The sequence below is a fragment of the Leucoraja erinacea genome, chromosome 26 (genome assembly GCF_028641065.1).
Source record: "Leucoraja erinacea ecotype New England chromosome 26, Leri_hhj_1, whole genome shotgun sequence".
In the NCBI taxonomy this organism is placed as follows: Eukaryota; Metazoa; Chordata; class Chondrichthyes; order Rajiformes; family Rajidae; genus Leucoraja; species Leucoraja erinaceus.
This window is the reverse complement of record NC_073402.1, coordinates 29,759,414-29,780,229: the sequence shown is the minus strand read 5'-3', so window position 1 is coordinate 29,780,229 and position 20,816 is coordinate 29,759,414. Positions and strand designations below refer to the sequence as shown.

Below are 20,816 nucleotides of genomic sequence, written 5' to 3'. Positions count from 1 at the left end.
GGGCACAGCAGAACAAGAGTTTTCCCACTGCCAGCTAAGGTTCAGATGGCAGCTGAGGTAGTAATGTAATGCTGGCAAGTCAGAATACCTTCAGGTTTACCAAAATTAAGATGGATAAATTTACAACTTACCCAGAGCTCAATATCAGCCAGGGAGCTGCAGAATGTGGCAACTCCTATGGAATCCACAGCAGATGTGAGCATATGTGGAAGTTGAGTCCATGCTTGGAAGGCGACATCAAGGGCCAGCATGTAAACGAAGAAGAGGACAAGGATGGAGAAGGGATGCACCAGAATATAGAAAGAGGAAGAGAAACTATTGATGCACTGCCTCCATAGTGAGAAATAAGAGAGAATACCAGAAATAGAAAATGGAAGAGACTTAGCACAAGATGGTAGCACAGGGAATTAGTAAATTAGTTTCAGATCTTTGAATGTGAATTAAATCCAACGGCACAAACGACTCTCAGCACAATGATCTATTGTGTTGTGTTATTTTATGTAGAAGAATGCAAAAGATGCATTCTTTTTTTAATGTTTTGCAGTAGATTGGCTAAATAAATTTGTAAAATTTGGCACAGGATACCCTAAGTTCACATCTAAATAATGCAAATTTTGAATAAATTTGGCTTTTTCTTTTAAAAGAATATTTAGGAAATATGTTAAATTCCATTTGCCCATTTAATACATTTGCTTGAACTGTGGAAAAGAGACACCTGTATTATTAATATTTTACAGGAAATTGGTCAGAAAAAAAAATTCACAGGTACTTCAAAGCCCCAAATCATTACGATAATTGCTGTAACCTATAAACTGATCAAAAGAAAAATGTAGAAAGAACAAAACCAGGTAACAGAAATAACTTGGATTCATGAATTTGTCAGAATAAATTCAGATAATGGTTCACAAGTTTTTTACTTGCTTTGAAACAAAGCAAAACATTCAAAATGTACAGGGCTTCTGATAAGAATATGCAGTCACCCAAAATCTAACAATTAAACTAGGTTTTAAAATCTTTTTTTTTTTTGTAAACTGAACAAATACATTCATTCTTGGCTATTACCACAGCAAACAATTCTAATTCTGAAAGACCAGTCAGTAAATGTTAATGCCAAACATCTACAAAGAGGGAAAAACAAACAAGAGTCACTTCATAAGTTACTCTAGCTACCGCTGGTTTTGGGTAAAAATGTATGGCATCTGTGGGAAACTGGAATTAAAACCCTACAGTCACAGGTGTACAGTTAACATTCTGAGCAGCAGTTAATGCTGTTGCTTCACAGCGCAAGGAACACAGGCGATCAGGCCTAAGGCAGTGTACTGATTTTGAATGTTCTCTGTAACCACATGCATGTGGTTACATGAACTCAACGAATCCAGCAACATCTGTGGAGGAAATGGACAGACGACACAGTCAGGACATTTTAGACCGATTTATACGAGGTCCCGACCCGAAAGGTCATCTGTCCATTTCCTCCACGAATACTGCCCGATCTGCTGAGTTTCTCCAGCACCAGATTTTGCTAATCAAATACCTCATTGGCCCCCAAAATGCTTTCTTGAAATTATCCAAATGAAAATAACCACACAGTACGGGTGTCCAAAAAAAACCCAGCACTGCATCTAAAAGGATAAAGCACTTTCCAACCGATTTAAAAAAATAAAACATCATTGCTCCATAGTTCAAACTTGAGATGCAACAATATTCTATATTTTTTAGATTAAACACAGCAACTTACATATTACAATTACTGGCAGTATTTCATTCAAACTTCATCTAAATTCATCACATATACTCATTAAAAATTGTTCACATCAAGAATCTTGGGCCTGGAAGTTTCAACAGTGTCACCATCACATCAATTAGAATGCCAATGAGACGTGAAGCAAGCAAATGGTTCTCAGCGCTCCTACATAAAATACAAATTAGAAACAAAGCCACTAAATCTTAGAGCACAGAACAGTGCAGCAGAAGAACAAGCCCTTCAGCCTATAATGTCCATGCCAAACTTGATGCCAATGTAAACTAATCTCCTCTGCCTATCTAAAAGCCTCTAGATGCTTCTATCATATCTGCCTTCACCACCACCCCTGGCAGCCGAGGGTCGGTCTCATCTTTTCATAAAATCTTGGCAGTTGGAACCTCAGCACTCCATTCACATCTACCAGTCGTGACCATTCGCTCCCTTGCTTAGCAAGAATTTATCAACCTCCCCTGAAATATATTCCAAGACCCCATTTCCACTAGCCTCGGAGGAAGTGTTATTGTTATATGTCCAAAACGGAACAATGAAATTCTGACTTGCAGTGGCACAACAGATATGTAAACATAGCATTCTGTAAAACCCATAAGAAACAACAAAGAAAAGTTCAGTATACAAGGTCAAATAAATAGACAATAGTGCACAGTCAAAAATAATACCCCCAAGTCTATATGGAGCCTATTTGGAGGTTGTAGTGTTCAATCGCCTGATGGTTCTAGGGAAGAAGCTGCTCTGAACCTAGACATTAGTTTTCAGGCTCCTCTACCTTCTTCCCGATTGCAGAAGGAAAATGAGAGCTCGGCCAGGGTGGCGTGGGTCTCTGATGATGCTGGGTGCCTTTAAGACAGTGATTCTTGTAGATCCACTCAAAAGATTCATGACAGCAGAAATATTTGTGCCTCATTTGTCTAAATATGAACAGCTCCTTATTTATAAACTGTAAACAATTAGCATGTGATTTCATTATAAATGACATTTACTGAACTCAACTCCAGCAAAAGGAACACAGTGATAGTGCAGCAATTAAATTGCCAGAGTAACAATCTAACGGCTAGAGTTTCAATCCACAGTGGAATTTAATCTTGAATTTTAAAAACATCAGTAATGATGCCAGAAAATTACCAGACAGTCAATAATCCCATTTGGTTCACCAATGTCCTTGGGGGAGCTAATCTGCCATGCTTACTCTCAGATTCTAAAGTAGCTAACGTGGCAAATACAAATACTAGTGGCCTTGAATGCTACTCACTTTAAGGATACTTGGGATTGGAGCACGATTCAGTGATACAGCAAGGAAACAGGCTCGTCAGCCCAATTCATTCATGCCAACCAAGATTCTCATTTATGTTAATCCCATTTGCCTACATTTCTATCGCTCTGGTCCTGTCATACCCATGTACTTGCCCAAATGTCTTTCAAACTTTGTAGCTGTTCTTGCCACTACCACCACCTCTGGCAGATCCATAAACACATCATCCTATTTAAAACATACTCCTCAGATCCCCTTTAGATCTTTCTTCTCTTACCTTGAACCCATGCCCTCTAATATTTGTTCATTTCTCCACTTTCCCATCCCTCAGATTAGGGGAGTCTATCTACCCCCCCCAATTGTATATACATATATGAGATCATTCCGCAGCCTTCATTCCACAAAATGTTTCACTGCAAATGTCCTGCCTCGTTTTAAATTCCTAAAATGCTTCACTTAACACTTGCCACTTTACATTATACCAGCCATTCCAATGTCCAGTTTTCCAATTGATCTAGACCCGTTCATAATTTTAGACAACCATATTCAACGTCAATAATACCACCAATTCTGGTGTCATCTGAAAACCTGCAGAGAACCACTGCCTAGATGTGTCCAATCTGAAAAGCACCACTCCCACCCCAGCCTCCTGCCACCAAGTCAATTTTGTAACCAATTTGCTATCTCATACTCGATCCCATGTACCTTCTGGACCAGCCATTCATGCAAAACCTGGTTAATGGCTTTGCTGAAGTCTATGTAGATGATGTCCATCACTCTCCCTTGTACTTAAAACAGATGGCCAATAAACAGTTCCACCGTCCAAATCTAATGGAAATTTGTTTAAGAAGGAACTGCATATGCTGGAAAATCAAAGGTACACAAAAATGCCGGAGAAATCTATGGAGCGAAGGAAATAGGCAACGTTTCAGGCCGAAATCATTCTTCAGAAGGATTTCGGACCGAAACGTTGCCTATTTCCACCGCTCCATAGATGCTGCTGCACCCGCTGAGTTTCTCCAGCACTTTTATCTACCTTCGATTATTGTGTCAATAGGCCATATTTCAACTCGCATTATTTTTTTTCTATAGTACAATAGTCCACCCAATTCATACAGTCTAACAGAATTGGAAGATCACAAACCTAAATGTGGTCAATTTTTGCAAAATTCTGACTTTTGTTAAAATATTTTCAGTAATCTAAGAACATACTGCATCAAGTGATGCAATGCAAGATGACATGAATGAGATTTACACAAATCCATAAACTCTTTGTGAGGCTCTTTGTGACAAAAAGAGCATTAAAGATCAGATATCGACAAGTTACCACATTCTGACCATACCCATAATATATATATGAGCCTCATCCACAATTCATAACCTGGCTGTTCAAGATTGTGGAAATTTGGTTACAATAAAAATTCCTCAGATGAGCAAATATGCCAGGCATCAAAGTGACATTAAAGCTGGAACTAAAGCAGCAGTCATTTGTGTAAAACCACCTAATAAATAGTCTAAAGGACAGACTGAGAACAAAACACAAACAATATCTGGATGTTGTTGAGGGAGGGAATGGAAGAAATGTAGAGGTAGGATAAAGGAAAATTCAAAATTAATTCACAAGCAGCATTATTTGGGAGGGTTCAGGAAAAATGTATATGCAGGGAATGAAATGGTATGGATCACATGCTGGCCGAGGTTAGTTTAACTTGGAATCATGTTGGACAGACATTGTTGGCCTGTTCCTGTGCTTTACTGCTTTGAAACCATCAGTAATAACAAATCAAGTGCGTAAATGGTTGAATACCTGGAGAATCACCCGCCAATCTTATTTCAGCGCTCCATTACGACTGTCTCCAAAACGTCTAAATGCTTATTCAACATTGGACTGATTTCACAAATGTTTTAGAAAAGATTTGCTCAGTCACTAATCTCTGTAACAGACATGTTTCCTAAGATACTAATTCCACCCTCCTGTGATATCTGCCCGAGGCCAGGAAGTATACAAGACCAAGAGGTGGTTGTGTGGCCCCTTAAACCGGTTCTGTTATTTAATAAAAACTAACTAGATTTTGGCCTCGCCTCTACCTCAAAGTAGTTGTTTTCCCTACTGACCCAAGATGCATTTACTTCAGCCTTTTCATTTAATGATTCGGCTTCCACCAATCTCCCTAATTCAGGTAATTCCATAGATTCACAATGCTCAAAACCCCTTGTTCTTAGATGGTGGACCTCTCATTTCAAAACAATTCCCCTCTGGTTCTAGATCTGCCTCAAAGGGAATCATCCTCAGAATTTCTTTCATAAAGCCTCCTCAGAATCTATTCTCTTCAAAAAGATAATCTTCAAACCAAACACGTACTGTGCAACAGCCGATTTCAGATTGTGCAACCAACCAGTGTAAAAAGAGTGCAGTTTGAAGGCACCTTGCAAAAACCTCAGTTGTTGAATGACATTCCTCCGCTACATTACAATGTTAGCACAATACAGAGGCAAGTGTCAAATACATTATCCATCTTCTGGGAAAAATGCTTAAGGAGGTATCAAATCAAGGACTTGTCCTTCAACTAGACACAACAAAGGGCTGTTAATATTGCCACAGTTCCTCAGCAGACGATCAGGAAGAGTGGTAGACAGAAAGCAAATAGAATTCCAATCAAAATCAAAACTTGTAACCATGCCACAAAAACCACCTTTCTGCTCCAGTACTTTGCAGTTGTCCAACCCAACCAGATATGTCACTTATGAAGCAGCAGATCGCAGGTCAATCAGTATGTGGCATCGATGAAATATCCTTGGCACAAGGATATTTCCCATTAAGCTTTAGTTTGCAATCACTACATTTAACTAGACAACGTCAACAAACTTGCCTCACCAACACCTAAAAATACCTGCAAAAGTTAAAGTATTATTACTATAAGGAGTGTTTAAAACAGGTTTGGTGGCATCTGTGAATCTATCAAATGCTTCCAGCATTTTCTGTTTCAGATTTCTAGCATCGACAGTTTATTAATTTTCAATTCTGGAATTGTGTCCAGTCGGAGTACCCAGATGCTAACTGCATCTTCACAACTGTTCAGTCCTTTCGTCTCGCACCTTCTGTCTTTTTAACTCTGGCCTTTGTCCCAACTATTTGGCTATTAAACCCCCCCCCCACTGCATTAACCCATCACCCGCCACACTTTATCCTGCCCCATCCCTCTTTCAGCCCCCTCCCCTTCATAATCAGTCTGGAGAAGAGTCCCAACCCAAATCGACACCCATCCATATTTTCCACGTACAGTGCTTTCCATAATGTTTGGGACAAAGACCCATCATTTATTTATTTGCCTCTGTACTCCACGATTTGAGATTTATAATAGAAAAAGAAATGTCGTTAAAGTGCACAGTCAGATTTTAATAAAGGCCATTTTTATACATTTTGATTTCACCATGTAGAAATTACAGCAGTGATTATACATAGTCCCCGGAATTCAGAGCACCATAATGTTTGGGACACAGCAGCATCACGTAAATAAAATAGCTATGTTTAGTATTTTGTTGCATATCCTTTGCATGTAATGACTGCTTGAAGTCTGCGATTCATGGACATCAACAGTTGCTGGGTGTTTTCTCTGGTGATGCTCTGCCAGGCCTGTATTGCAGCCATCTTTAACTTATGTTTGTTTTGGGGGCTAGTCCCTTTCAGTTTTCTCTTCTGCATATAAAAGGCATGCTCAATTGGGTTCACTTGGCCACTCGAGAAGTGACCATTTTTTTAGCTTTAGAAAAACTTTAGCAGTATGTTTGGCATCACTGTCTTGCTGTAGAATGAACCACATTTGTTTGAAATTGAACTCGACGAGATAGGATGTGTCTATATACTTCAGAATTCATTATGTTACAACCATCAGCAGTTGTATCATCAATGAAGATAAGCGAGCCAGTACCTTCAACAGCCAAACATGCCAGGCCACAACACCCCCATCATAGATGAGGTGGTATGCTTTGGATCTTGGGCAGTTCCTCCTCCCCTCCATGGTTTGCTCTCGCCATCACTCTGATACAAGTTAATCTTCGTCTCATCTGTCCGCAAGACCTTGTTCCAGAACTGTGGTTGCTCTTTTAAGTACTTCTTGGCAAACTGTAACCTGGCCATCGTATTTTTGCAGCTAACTAGTGATTTGCATCTTGCAATGTTGCCTCTGTATTTCTGTTCATTAACTCTTCTGCAGACAGTGGTCATTGACAAAACCACACCTGACTTCTGAAGAGTGTTTCTGATCTGTCGGACAGGTGTTTGGGGATTTTTCATTATTATAGAGAATTCTTCTGTCATCAGCTGTGGAGGTCTTCCTTTGCCTGCCAGTCCCTTTGTAATTAGTTATCTCACCAGTGCACCCTTTCTTCTTAATGATGTTCCAAAGAGTTCATTTTGATACGCCTAAGGTTTGGCTGATGTCTTTTAACAGTCTATTCTTGTTTCTCACTCATAATGGCTTCTTTGACTTTCATTGGCACCACTTTGGTACTCATGTTGATAAACAGCAATAAAAGTTCCCAAAGGTGATGGAAAGACTGGAGGAAAGACTAAGTGCTGCGAGCTCTCTTATACCTGCATTAAGGAGGCAATTAAACACCTGTGATGCCAAACATTATGGTGCCCTGAAATGGGGGGACTATGTATAAACACAGTAGTAATTTCTACATGGTGAAACCAAAATGTATAAAAATACCCTTTAATAAAATTTGACAATGTGCACTTTAACCACATGATTTTCTCTATTACAAATCTCAAATTGTGGGGTACAGAGGCAAATAAATAAATAACGGGTCTTTGTCCCAAACATTATGGAGGGCATTGTATGCTGCCGAGATGTTGCCCGACCCACAGTTACTGCAGCACTATTTTATTTGCTAACTGCACCGGCTGGATATGACCTAAAGGCAAGACCCAAACTGGTCAACAATATTACCTGGGGCATTAAGGGCAGAAGGAAATAATGAGAAATTCTTGGTAAAGGCGAAGGAAGGTTGCGGCATGTTGCCTCACAGCTCCAGTGGCCTAGGTTCAATCCTGACCTCCAGCACCGTGTAGCCTGCACATGCTTCCTGTGATCACGAGGGCTTTCCTGGACGTTCCCTTATACAATAAAGAGACATCCAGGTTGATTGGTTATTGAAAATTGCTGTTGGGATGCGAGCAACAGAATGGGGATGGATGTCCATGGAGATGTAGGGAGAATAAAATGGATTATTTAAAGATTAATGCAAATGATTTCTTAATGATTGGCAGGCATGGATTGAGTGGCAGAAGGGGCTGTGTCTATGACTTGCCTCCCACTCACACACATTTCAGTTGTACACATTACTGAGCATTTCTGATAATGTTAGTTGCCAAATGTGTTTAGTAATCTTTTACACACCATTCACCATTTTTTAATAATGATTAACAGTCAGGTGCAGAGCAAATCTATACAAAATCTAAGATTAAAATAGCAGTGCTGAATAATAAGGGAGTAGGAAAGAGAATGATGAACTAAAAATATTACCCATTTTGACTGGCAAGATATGATCAATAAGCATATAGAAAAAACTTCAAAGCAATCTCAAATTTAAAGGGAACTCCAATGGTTTCATCCGAGTCGACCAGGTTTGTTCAATAAAGTGCATACTAATACGTCTAGTATTGGCCTATACATAAACCCAAACTCTAATGAATTTCAAAAATGGAACAATATCAGTTGAAAAGATCATCTGAGCTAATGCCTAATAAATCCTGCAAGCTAAACAGCACACTACCTTGCATACTGCAGACTAAAGTGCACCAGCTATTTATCACTGTCAGAAAGGTGGTGGTCATTTGAAATGCGACAAGCAGCATGTGAACAGATTCTCCATGTAAAAATTCAGACCCAGATAAAGGCATAAATTGAAATGTCAAGGTTCAGTTGGAGGGGATATTTCATTCTGAGCTCTCGATGTTGCCTCCTCCACATTGTTGTGACCAATGTACCAATGTCGAGTGGGTAACCTCTTTGTCGAACACATGCTCTCTCCACCAGGACCACCCGGTTGCTGGTCACTTTAGTCCCCTTATTCCGATTTCCACCTGTCTGTCTTTAGCCTTGCCCATTGCCAGAACGAGAACAGCACCTCATATTCAGCGTAGCTAGTTCACAACCTGACAGCATGAATATTAAATCCACCAATTTCAGGTAAATTACATCCCTTCTCTTCATCCACCCAGATCACTTCTCTCTCCCCGCATACAATCCTTTCCCCCTTGGTTTACACCGAAGATAGACACAAAATGCTGGAGTAACTCAGTGGGACAGGTAGCATCTCTGGATAGAAGGAATGGGTGACGTTTCAGATCGAGATCCTTCTTCAGACTGATGTCTGTCAATTTCTCCCCACAGATGCTGACGACCCGCTAAGTTGCTCCAGCACTATGTTTCTCACTTAGTTTATACGGAGACTATAACCCAAGACCACCATTGATGACTTACACATAGCATCTCTTGCTGCAAGCTTTTACTGCCAAGTTTTATTCAAAGCTTCTTCAAAGTTCCAATAATATTCACCCAATACCCAAATAAATGAAATGGAACTGAAACTGGGACAGAGGTCACAAAGTACAAAAGCTCAACGAAAATTTGATCTACAGTGTGAGGTGCACAGAAGATGAAGGAACTGCAGATGCTGGTTTACAAAAAAGGACAGTGCTGGAATACCTCAGCAGGTCAGGCAGCATCTCTGGAGAACATATATAGGAAGCGTTTTAGGTGAGGATCCTTTTACAGACTCCTAAAGGCCCAAAACATCCCCTGGCCGTGTTCTCCAGAGATGCTGCCTAACCCGCTGAGTTACTCCAATATTGGGTGTCTTTTTCTGGGCAGAAGATAAAGTGGCAGCTGGAAAGGTGATCTAAACTGTACATCAAATGGAAAAGGATCTTGGTTTAAAGTCAAAATGGAAAAAGGAAAAATACTGGAATATGTAGAACAGTGCCTCTTGATGGTACGCAAATAAAAATGGGTATAGAAAGGAGGTGAACTCAACAAGGAGGAATAACAGGATGTGTAACAATATCAATGAGATGCCAACAAGTCTCCATTATGTCAAAATATTTATGATATACTCTGGTCATTTGGAGATTCTTTTTTTTCCCACAGGAGAACCCATAAAAATATATATATGAAAGCTGCAGAAAAGAGAGAGCAGTATCAAGAATCATCCATTTTTGCAGCCATGAAAACCTTCACCTCAAACTGCATAGTGGGACTGAGGGAAATCAGGGTATTGGCATCACAATAATAACCTGAAGTTGAAGCGATAATTTGGTCTATTCACAACATGAAACGCTAAAAGATTTGTGCCTATTTGTCGCTTTCACGTGATCAGGACATCCACCAGCGCTCAAGCACCATTTGAAGCACAATCACAAATGCAATGTGCAAATTGCAATTGGTAATCTGAACATAGCAAGCCCCCACAAAAAGCAGTGCGATTCTAATCAAATATCTCAGAAAACCAATTGTAAAAACAAGGAGGCAAAAGAAACCACCCACAGACACCAAAACAATGGTTAGCTGAGGTCCCCTGATGCTTTACCGACACAATGCTGTATAGTCAGCAGAATACCAATCCTGACTACGTTGATTTGCAAATAAACAAGAACCGGACGAGAGGGGCCTTTACTTCAAGTCTCTGCGCTTGGATTCAGATCACCAAATCCTGCTCAGCAGGAAGTCTTGCGGGATCAGTAGATTGGTTACCATGATAATCCCAGGTGCCCTAGTCATATTTCTCGTGTTAAGAGAGCCACACAGCAAAAGCAACTATTCAGAAATTATAACAAAGATTATCCAGCTCCAATTATTATTTGACCACCAGCAATTGAAATTGTTCACCTGCAAGAATTGACAGGAAATTTGATAATGCAATGATCATACAAATTAGCCTTACCCTTCATTTTTAATTATTTAATGCCCTGCTGTAAACAGTGATTTTAGGAAATCAATTCTGCATCGGTCTCGTCAAGGACTCATCTGAAAATTGTTTTGCATCGTCTAGCGCAGCCTAGTGTTGGAGCTCGCGTTGCATTTGCAATGTGATTACACGTTCCGATGTGGGCTTCAAGGGTGGGCGAAACAAAAATCCATGGCCTTCTGCTTTTCAGTAAGAATGCATTTTAAACAAAAAAGGGAGGGGGAGGGCAATAGCTGGAAACGGAAAGCCGACATTTTCAGACGAATTTCTCAGCAATTATCGCAAACAACGTGGCTTGGTGCAAGAGCAGGAAAAGGAGGCTCGACTTCCTCTGGAAAAAATTCCGACTACGCACGAAAAACAAAAAAAAGTTTAAGCAAACTTCGCAAAGCAGTTCAAACCGCCTAGAAATGAATTAACTGCTTTCCCCTAAGTTTCAGGAAACAGCAGCAGCCCGGCGATCGTGCAGCCCACTAATTAACCCAGAGGCTCCTGAATTTATATCAGGGAGAGAAAATAAAGTTTTAATGCAGCCTCTTGCAAAATGTAGGCATGGAACTAGGCCTCCGTGTTCACATTGTGGGCCGGAGAGGAACATTCAAAGAAAAATAACCCAACTACTGCAGGAAAGTTCTCGGGATATCCAACTTCTCCACGAGTTATTATTTTCAAGTTAAACACAGGGCGATCCGTTGTCTGTGGAAGTTTAGTATGTGAAAGTTTGGATTAATAATAAATCGCCCACCAGTGCCTTCCGAAGCACGGTCGGTTTGATTTTTTTCTTTTTATTAAAAAAAATGCCCCATGCCAACCACTAAGAACAATTCTATCAAGAGGGAAGCTGTTTCCTGGCTCGGGAGGCGGAGGGACACTTTCCTTCTGCGCAGGGGTTGCCCCTCAAGAGTTACTACTACTCCAAAGCATTGGTCAGTCCCAACTCTTGTTCCATTAACCAACCCAAACTTTTCCTCTATATTTTTCTCACCCACCACCCCCCCTCTCCAACTATCCCTTCAGCCTCCAACAGCCTTTTACCTTTTACACTAGCCTTCAACTCTTCTCCTCCTCATCCCTCAACCTCTTCCGATCCCCCTCCTCTATCTCCCCTTCACCCCACCTCCCTCATTTCTTTTCACTTGTCTCATCCTTTCCTCCCCCCCCCTCTGGCCTCGTTGCTTTCCCTACCATCCCCCACCCCTTATCTCTCCTCTTTCACCTCCCCCACATCTTCCTCCATCCTCTCGCCCTTCCCCACACTTCCTCTCATCTCTTCTCCTGCTCCTCCAGCATATCTCCCCAACTCTTCCTCCACTTTCTAGCCTCCCCATCAATTGTTCTCCTCGACCTCCACAAACATCCTCTCCTCCCCATTCACATTCTTCCCAACTTCCTCAACTCTCTCCTTCCAGCCTCATTTACTCCCCCCCCCCTCAAACTTCCCTTCCTCCCCAAACTATCCTCCAACTCCCTCCAGCCTGTTCTTCCCTCAAACTCTCATCCACTCTTTCCAGCCCCACACATACCTCCCCAACTCTCCTCTTCCTCCTTTCCCTCACATCCCCTCTTCATTCAACTTCAATTCACCCTCACACTTCCTCTCCAACTCTCCACTCCCTGTAGACCCACCTACCTCCTTTCCCCACTCCTCCCACCATCCCCAATCCCCTCACCTCTTCCTTCCCCCCTCTTAACTCTCCCCCTACCCCCCCTTTAACTTCCCCTCCCCTATCCTCATCCCCCCCATGCCCTCAACAACCTATCTTCCCTCCTCTCCTCACCATCTTCAACTCCCCCTCCTCTAGACTCAAGCCCCCTGAACTTTCCTCCCTCAACTCAAGACCCCCTCAACTCCCCTCCCCTTCCCCAACAACTCTTCCTCCTCGCACTCCCCTCAACTAAACAACCTCACTCTCCCCTCCCCACCCCTCCTCATCCCTCCCCTGCCCCCTACAATCAACAACCTATCTTCCCTCCTCTCCTCACCGTCTTCAACTCCCCCTCCTCTAGACTCAAGCCCCCTGAACTTTCCTCCCTCAACTCAAGACCCCCTCAACTCCCCTCGCCCCCCAACAACTCTTCCTCCTCGCACTCCCCTCAACTCCTACCTCCCCAACTAAACAACCTCACTCTCCCCCCTCCCCAATCCCCCTCAACTCTCCCATGCCCCCAACAATCAACAACCTATCTTCCCTCCTCTCCTCACCATCTTACTACCTAACTCCCCCTCCTCTAGACTCAAGCCCCTTGAACTTTCCTCCCTCAACTCCCCTCCCCCAACAACTCTACCTCCTCGCCCCCAACAACTCTACCTCCTCGCCCCCCACTCTCCCCCTCCCCCAACAACTCTTTCCCCTCACCCTCCTCCACCCTCCCCCCCGGCACCGACCTTCGTCCAGCAGCCGCTCCAGGTGGGTGAAGATGCCGCAGAAGTTGGGCAGGCTCGACATGAGCTTCTTGTCGTTCATCAGCTGCATCAAGTAGTCGGGACTGGGTCTCGGCTTCTCCTTGGCTTCCATTTCCCCGACCATCATCGTTGCTAATGCCGCCGCCGCCACCGCTGCTCCCTCACGAGTAAGTATGTATGTGAAGATATGTGTGTGTGTGTGTATGGCGCCGCCGGCTCCGTGTGAGGAGAGAGACACAGAGAGAGAGAGAGATAGAGAGGCCGCTCCGAGGTGTTTGTGCCGCCGCCGCCGGGTGTGTGTGTGTTGTGTGTGTGAGGGGAAGGAGACGACGACGACGACGACGGGCGGGCGGGCGGACGACAGCCCCTCCCCCCACTTGGCGCCACCGCCGACCAACCGATCCTGCTGCCTGCACCCGCCCCCGCCACGCCCCTTCCCACTGACCGACACCCGCTTCCTCCAATCACCGCCTGCCCCCACGCTGACCGACACCCGCTTCCTCCAATCACCGCCCAGTGGGCGGGAATTCGCGCAAGATCGGTTGCGCGGTGCGGCGCATGTCCCGCCCCCTCCCCGGGCTGGCGCATGCGCCCTCGCCAGCACACACACACACACACAGAGGCAGAGAGAACAACATTATCCCCCCCTCCAGTGTTCTGTTTTCAATCCTCTTCTCCTTTCTTTCTTTCTTCTCCTTTCATATTATGTACCTCCTCACATGCATGCACGTACTACTGGCAAACATTTTGTTTTGTGCATGTATTTGTTCTGCAAAACCACACACACACACGCTGCTGCCTGAATGCTTGCAGCTGTGCAGCAAGATAGTATTTATCTCCTGAACCAGAGATAACTAAAGGGGCTGTTTTGGAATTTTGACAAAATTGATTGGCTTTATGCACTGCATGCTACAGCATGTCATTTCATTTTCTCGCCATTAGTGTATGCATTGTATTATGAATTCCAGTGTAGAGCCTACCCCTTCACAATTGTTTTTACGTAGAAAATAGGTGGAGGAGGAGGCTCCACCTATGGTTTCTCACTTTAAAACTTGACTTGGATTTGCCTACACGGGAGGATATGGGTTGGTAAAAAGAGGATGAAGATTCAACTTTTTTGCATTCCATCACAGTGAGGAATGTGGAATCGACTGTGGTGGATGTTTATGTTAACTTTTACGCAGTTGTGTGTCTTGTCGCATTTTTTTCGTATGGCTATATGGTAATTCGCATATCATGGTACCTTAATTCGCATATCATGGTACACGTGACAATAAAAGACCTTTATATTTTGTAACTGGACTGAGCCTATAATGCAAATCAGAGGATTACACTAAGGCAAGAAGTCTCCCTTCCATTAACTCTATCTACATCTCACGCTGCCTCGGCAAGGCCAGCAGCATAATCAAGGACCCTTCTCACCCCGGTCGTTCCCTCTTCTTCCCTCTCCATCCCCTCTCCCATCAGGCAAGAGGTACAGAAGTGTGAAAACGCACACCTCCAGATTCAGAGACAGTTTCTTCCCAGTTGTTATTAGGCAACTGAACCATCCTATCACCAACTAAAGAGCGGTTCTAAACTGCCATCCACCTCATGGGGGACTCTTGGACTATCTTTAATCGGACTTTACTGGACTTTACCTTCCACAATACGTATTTCCCTTTATTTTGTATCGGTACACTGTGAATGGCTCGATTGTAATTATGTATAGTCTTTCCACTGACTGGCTAGCATGCAACAAAAATGTTTTCACTGGACCTCGGTACACATTACAATAAACTAAACATTTGGTAATGAGCAACGGTAGAGGACATTGGCATTGACACATCACTTGGTTAGGATAACCCATAAGACCATAACACATAAGAACAGAATTAGGCCATTCAGCCATTTGAGTATAGTCCACCAGGATAAATCATGATTTATCTATTGACCCAATGCCGCTGCCAGGCCAATGGTCCTTCATGGCCAAGTTAAGACTATAACATCTTAAAGAAATTCGGACTTGAAGGATTCAAGTTGGTACCTAAAAGTAGGTGACTCTTGTGTACTTCAAGATCAAATAGAACAAGTTGACCTACAACTTTAGGCTGTGCACGCCATACGTAAGAAGAAGACTCTGTGTGCTTTACGATCTTACACTCTCAAACATAGTATGATTGAGCCTAATGCATGATAGGATTGTCACTGAACTGTATGCTTTAGACTTAATTTTAACTTTAGAGATACAGAGCGGAAACAGGCCCTACAGCCCACCCAACCGTGCTGACCAGCGAACCGGCTGTTACATTACTCAACACTGTACCTCGGTGATTGCCAATCACCCCCCCAGGAAAAAATAATTGCACTACTATGATTGTATGCACGTAAATATATTTATTATTGCTCATATTCTATGTCGCTCTTCTAGGGAGATGCTAACTGCATTTCGTTGTCTCTGTACTGTACACTGCACAATGACAATAAAGTTTGAATCTGAATCTGAATCTGATAACCCCGTACACGAGCACTATTATACAAACCAGGGACAATGTGGGAGGAAACTGGAGCACCCGAAGAAAACCCACGCGGTCACTGGGTGAACGGACAAACTCGTAAAAACAGCACCCGTAGTCAGGATTGAACCCGGGACTCTGTTGCTGCGAGGCAGTAACTCTATCACTGCGTCACTGTGCCACCCTGTACGCAAAACAACAAAAAAAATCACTACTTGGGTGAAAGTACCATTGATTGAATCATTGTTTAATGTCGGTCTCACTGGCTAAAAAAAGTGCTTCAGGAAGGAACTTGTGGAGTTTTGCTATTCCTCTGTGAAGACACACAGACCACATTAATAAGTTGTCCATATTTTGTTTTCAAGAATGGGAAGTGGCATTGAAGTTAAGCCTGCAGTTTCCACGTGTCGCAGTGAGTTTGGTCTGAGTTGTTCCCCACATCCCAAGCACATGCTGGTGGGTCAATTGCCAACTGCAAATCAGCTCTTAGTGTAAATAAGTGACAAAGGAATCAAAGGGCGGTTGATGGCCAAGAGGATGGGGAAAAAAGCAGGATCGTAGGAAATTAAGAACAGAGTGAATTGCATGGGATGGAATGGTTTAGTTTCATTTATTATTGTCACGTGTACCGAGGTAGTGAAAAAGCTTTTTTGCTGCGTGCGATCCAGTCAGTGGAAAGACTGTACATGATTACAATCAAGCCGTCCACAGTGTACAGATACAGGATAAAGGGTGTGACATTTAGTGCTAGATAAAATCCGGTTAAAGATAGTTCCAAGGTCTCCAAAGAGGTACTTGAAGGTCAGGACCACCGTCTCTGTGGTGCTGGGAGCTGGTTTTGAGCCAATGGCCAAAATGGACTCCTCATGTCCTGAAGAAGGGTCATAGAAACATAGAAAATAGGTGCAAAAGTAGGCCATTCGGCCCTTTGAGCCTGCACCGCCATTCGATATGATCATGGCTGATCATCCAACTCAGTATCCCATCCCTGCCTTCTCTCCATACCCCTTGATCCCTTTAGCCACAAGGGCCACATCTAACTCCCTCTTAAATATAGCCAATGAACTGTGGCCTCAACTACCTTCTGTGGCAGAGAATTCCACAGATTCACTACAGATTCCCGACCCAAAAATTACTTATCCATGTTCTCCAGAGATGCTGAGTTACTCCAGCACTTTTGTGTCCTGTTGTGACCTCCCGCAATAATTAAGTTGGTCACATTGTGGCACGTGTTTGATTTTCCACATACGGCAGCGATGTATGGATCAACCAGTTGATGACATACTGGCATCCTTGAGTGAAGCCAAAACCAGGAGGTGCGATCTTTAGCTCTTGAGTCAGGGTGCTTATTTGGGACAACTCATTGTTCCGTTCCATTTGCCAGCATTCTTCCAGATTTTGGACAGCTTCTGGGAAGGAGATAACTTGTTCCCTGAATGGGGAATCAGGTCGTGAAATCAAAAGGCTTTTTACAATCCCTCACAACGTCAAGACATTACAAAATGAAATAGCTAAGCACTTATCAAGATTAAACATTCCGTTCCTGTCATGCTGCTGCAAGTAGGAATGTTGTCCTTCCATCGTTGGTGCCTGACAATTAAACAGTCTTGTGTAGGAAGGAACTGCAGATGCTGGTTTAAACCGAAGATAGACACAAAAAGCTGGAGTAACTCAGCGGGACAGGCAGCATCTCTGGAAAGAAGGAATGGTTGACGTTTTCGGTTGAGACCCTTCTTCAGACCCTTTTAGTTGTAGTATACCTATACAGTATATGTTTATGCACTCTACAAATATAATGTACACACACAGGGGTAAAAGGCTAAGTACTTCGCATAGTTTATTTTAGTTTAGTTTAGTTTAGAGATACAGCATGGAAACAGGCCCTCTGGCCCGCTGAGTCCACACCGACCAGCGATCCCCGCGCACTAACACTTTTCTACACACACTAGGGACATTTACATTTATACCAATCCAATTAACCTACAAACCTGTACGTCTTTGAAGTGTGGGACAAAACCGAAGATCTCGGAGAAAACCCATGTGGATCACGGGGAGAACGTACCAACTCCGTACAGACAGCACCCGTAGTCGGGATCGAACCCGGGTCTCCGGCGCTGTAACTGCTGTAAGGCGGCAACTCTACCGCTGCGCCACCGTGCTACCCCTTTGATTAAAATGATCATAAAAATTATGTGGAGACTGACCCAAGCTCTTTAAATTGTATTAGATATGAATATGGTTTTGTACTGTAAGAATGGTGATTGTAGGAATTCAGGTCCCTGATAAAATCTTGTTCCTACTCTTTGAATAACACTCTCCTTCACATATCATTGATATTCACTGAAACCAGTAGAACAGAAGACATTTTTTGGACGTGTGAAACATTACGTGATTTTTCTTTCCTGCTCTCTGTATGCAGTGCTCCCAAGCCATCTGTTCCTTAGTTATTTTCTTTACTTGAAAGCTTGATAGCAGCATTTGTTGACAAAAGCAAAAAGAGAGATGATTGGATTTTCCTATCGTGCAAAGAGGATTTTTTTACATGGAGTAAGTGCAATACAACATGAAGTTTAAAAAGATGGGAAGTAGACACCATTTTAAACATATTATAGTTTTAAACACTTGTAGGAAAAACTCTCCTACTCTATGGAGTGGTAGAGAGTCATCGAGTCGTACAGCACAGAAACTGCCCCTTTGTCCCAACTTGCCCATGCCGACCAAGATGCCCCCATCTACACTAGTCCCACCTGCCCGCATTTGGCCCATACCCCCCTAAACCTTTCCTATCCTTGTACCAGTCCAAATGCCTTTTACCTGTTGTTGTAGTCCCTGCCTCAACTACCTCCTCTGGCAGCTCATTCCATACACCCACCACTTTCTGTGCGAAAAAGTATGTCCTTCTGGTTCCTATTCATACTTTCCCCTCCCACTTTAAACCTCTGTCCTCTGGTTCTTGATGATCCTACTCTGGGTAAAAGGTTCCTATTTATTCCCCTCATGATCTTGTACATCTCTATAAGATCATCCCTTATCCTCCTGCACTCCGAGGCATGTAGTCCTCGCTTCCCCAACCTCTCTCTAAAGCTCAGCCACTCAAGTATCTTACAACTTAACCTCTTTTAAGGTTTAACATGCAACTTCCCAGCCTCTGTTCCATGAATGATATCAGTCTCGTTCCTCAAAGTGTACCTCTGTCAAATCGGCGATTAATACCTGCACCAATGGGGGACATTAACCACTGCGAATTAACTTTATACTGTAGAGATGCAGCACAGAAACAGGCCCTTCGGCCCTCAAGGTCCATGCCGACCCGCACACTAGAGACAATTTACAATTTTTACCAAAACCAATTAACCTACAAACATGCATGTCGTTGGAGTGTGGGAGGTAACCAGAGCACCCAAAGAAAACCCACGAGGTCACAGGGAGAACGTGTAAACTCTGGTTTCTGGCGCTGTGGGGCAACAACTTTACTTCCCCGGTACCTGGTCTATAACTTAGCTGGTCACGACTATGAGTTTGTAAAACCTGCCGATTCTACCGACAAAGATCTGGTGGCCGCCCGCAACGAAGACCAGGCGCGTTGCCCGTGACCACGTGCGGTGACAGTCCTGTGCGGCTCACCGCCGCCATGAAGGACCCGCGGCCGGCGGGGGGGGAAGCTGGGAAGCCACCGAGCTCGGCCCACAGAGACCGGATAGTGGAGGAGGAGGGGGGAGCCGCTGGTGAGGACGATAGACAATAGACAATAGGTGCAGGAGTAGGCCAATTGGTCCTTTGAGCCAGCACTGCCATTCAATGTGATCATGGCTGATCATCCCCAATCAGTACCCCGTTCCTGCCTTCTCCCCATATCCCCTGACTCCGCTATGTTTAAGAGCCCTATCCAGCTCTCTCTTGAAAGCATCCAGAGAACCGGCCTCCACCTCCCTCTGAGGCAGAGAATTCCACAGACTCACCACTCTCTGTGAGAAAAAAGGTTTCCTCGTCTCCGTCCTAAATGGCTTACTCCTTCTTCTTAAACTGTGTGGCCCCTTGTTCTGGACTCCCCCCAACATCGGGAACATGTTTCCTGCCTCTAAAGGACGGACGTGAGGAGTGGGCCGGTGGGAGAGGGAGCGGGGTGTTGTCTCCAGTGCCTGCAGGGTCGGCGGCAGGAAGCCCCCCTCCCCCCCGGGTCACAGAGGTGAGGAGAAGAGAAGGACGTGGGGTCAGCGGGCCGAGCCGGTCGAGGGCAACGGAGTAGGCCCTGCAGAAGCCTGGGGCTCGCCTGGATCAGGAGCTGCTCCAGTACATCATGCGCACGGACCCACTTTGGACTTTGGACTATTTATTTTTCTTTGTAAACGGCACCAAAATATGGCGACTGTGGATTTGTGGGTTGTGCAAAAGAATTTTCACTCTGCTGTGCATATGTGGCAATAAAGAACTATTGAAGGTAGACACAAAATGCTGCAGTAACTCAGCGGGTCATTGAACTATTGATGTAGGTCCTAATATTGCCAAGGCTGTTCCCCAGTTGGGTAATCGTGGCAGAAATGGATTTTAGTCATAACCTCAGGGAGCACGTTATTTGCCTGCATAGTTTATATAAATCAGTGGAAAAAACTTGGTTATTATGATTATGCACTGGCACATTAGAAATATTACCAAAGTGCATTTAGTGAAAAAGAATTTCAGTCAAGCAGTGATGAATGAACAGTCGGAATGATGACTGCAAGCAACAGAAGCGAATGGTTCCAAGATGTTTTACAAGAGCAGAGAGGTTGGAAACTTACAAAATTCTTAAGGGGTTGGACAGGCTAGATGCAGGAAGATTGTTCCCGATGTTGGGGAAGTCCAGGACAAGGGGTCACAGCTTAAGGATAAGGGGGAAATCCTTTAAAACCGAGATGAGGAGAACTTTTTTCACACAGAGAGTGGTGAATCTCT

At 43.7% G+C, this 20,816-nt stretch overlaps 1 protein-coding gene across 7 annotated transcripts in view; it reads right to left on the bottom strand.

The window, feature by feature from the left end:
• qkia (QKI, KH domain containing, RNA binding a) overlaps window positions 1-13,710 on the bottom strand; it is a 94,372-nt gene extending 80,662 nt beyond the window's left edge. For 2 of the 7 annotated variants that reach the window (XM_055656605.1, XM_055656609.1), the window contains exon 1: window positions 13,372-13,708. In XM_055656605.1, the coding sequence (XP_055512580.1) occupies window positions 13,372-13,516 (145 nt within the window). In that variant the 5' untranslated portion in view covers window positions 13,517-13,708. Of the gene's footprint in view, window positions 1-13,371 lie in introns of all 7 variants that reach the window. The other 5 variants (XR_008725596.1, XR_008725597.1, XM_055656608.1 and 2 more) reach the window with 5 other exon arrangements.
• Between the last annotated feature and the right edge of the window lie 7,106 nt (window positions 13,711-20,816).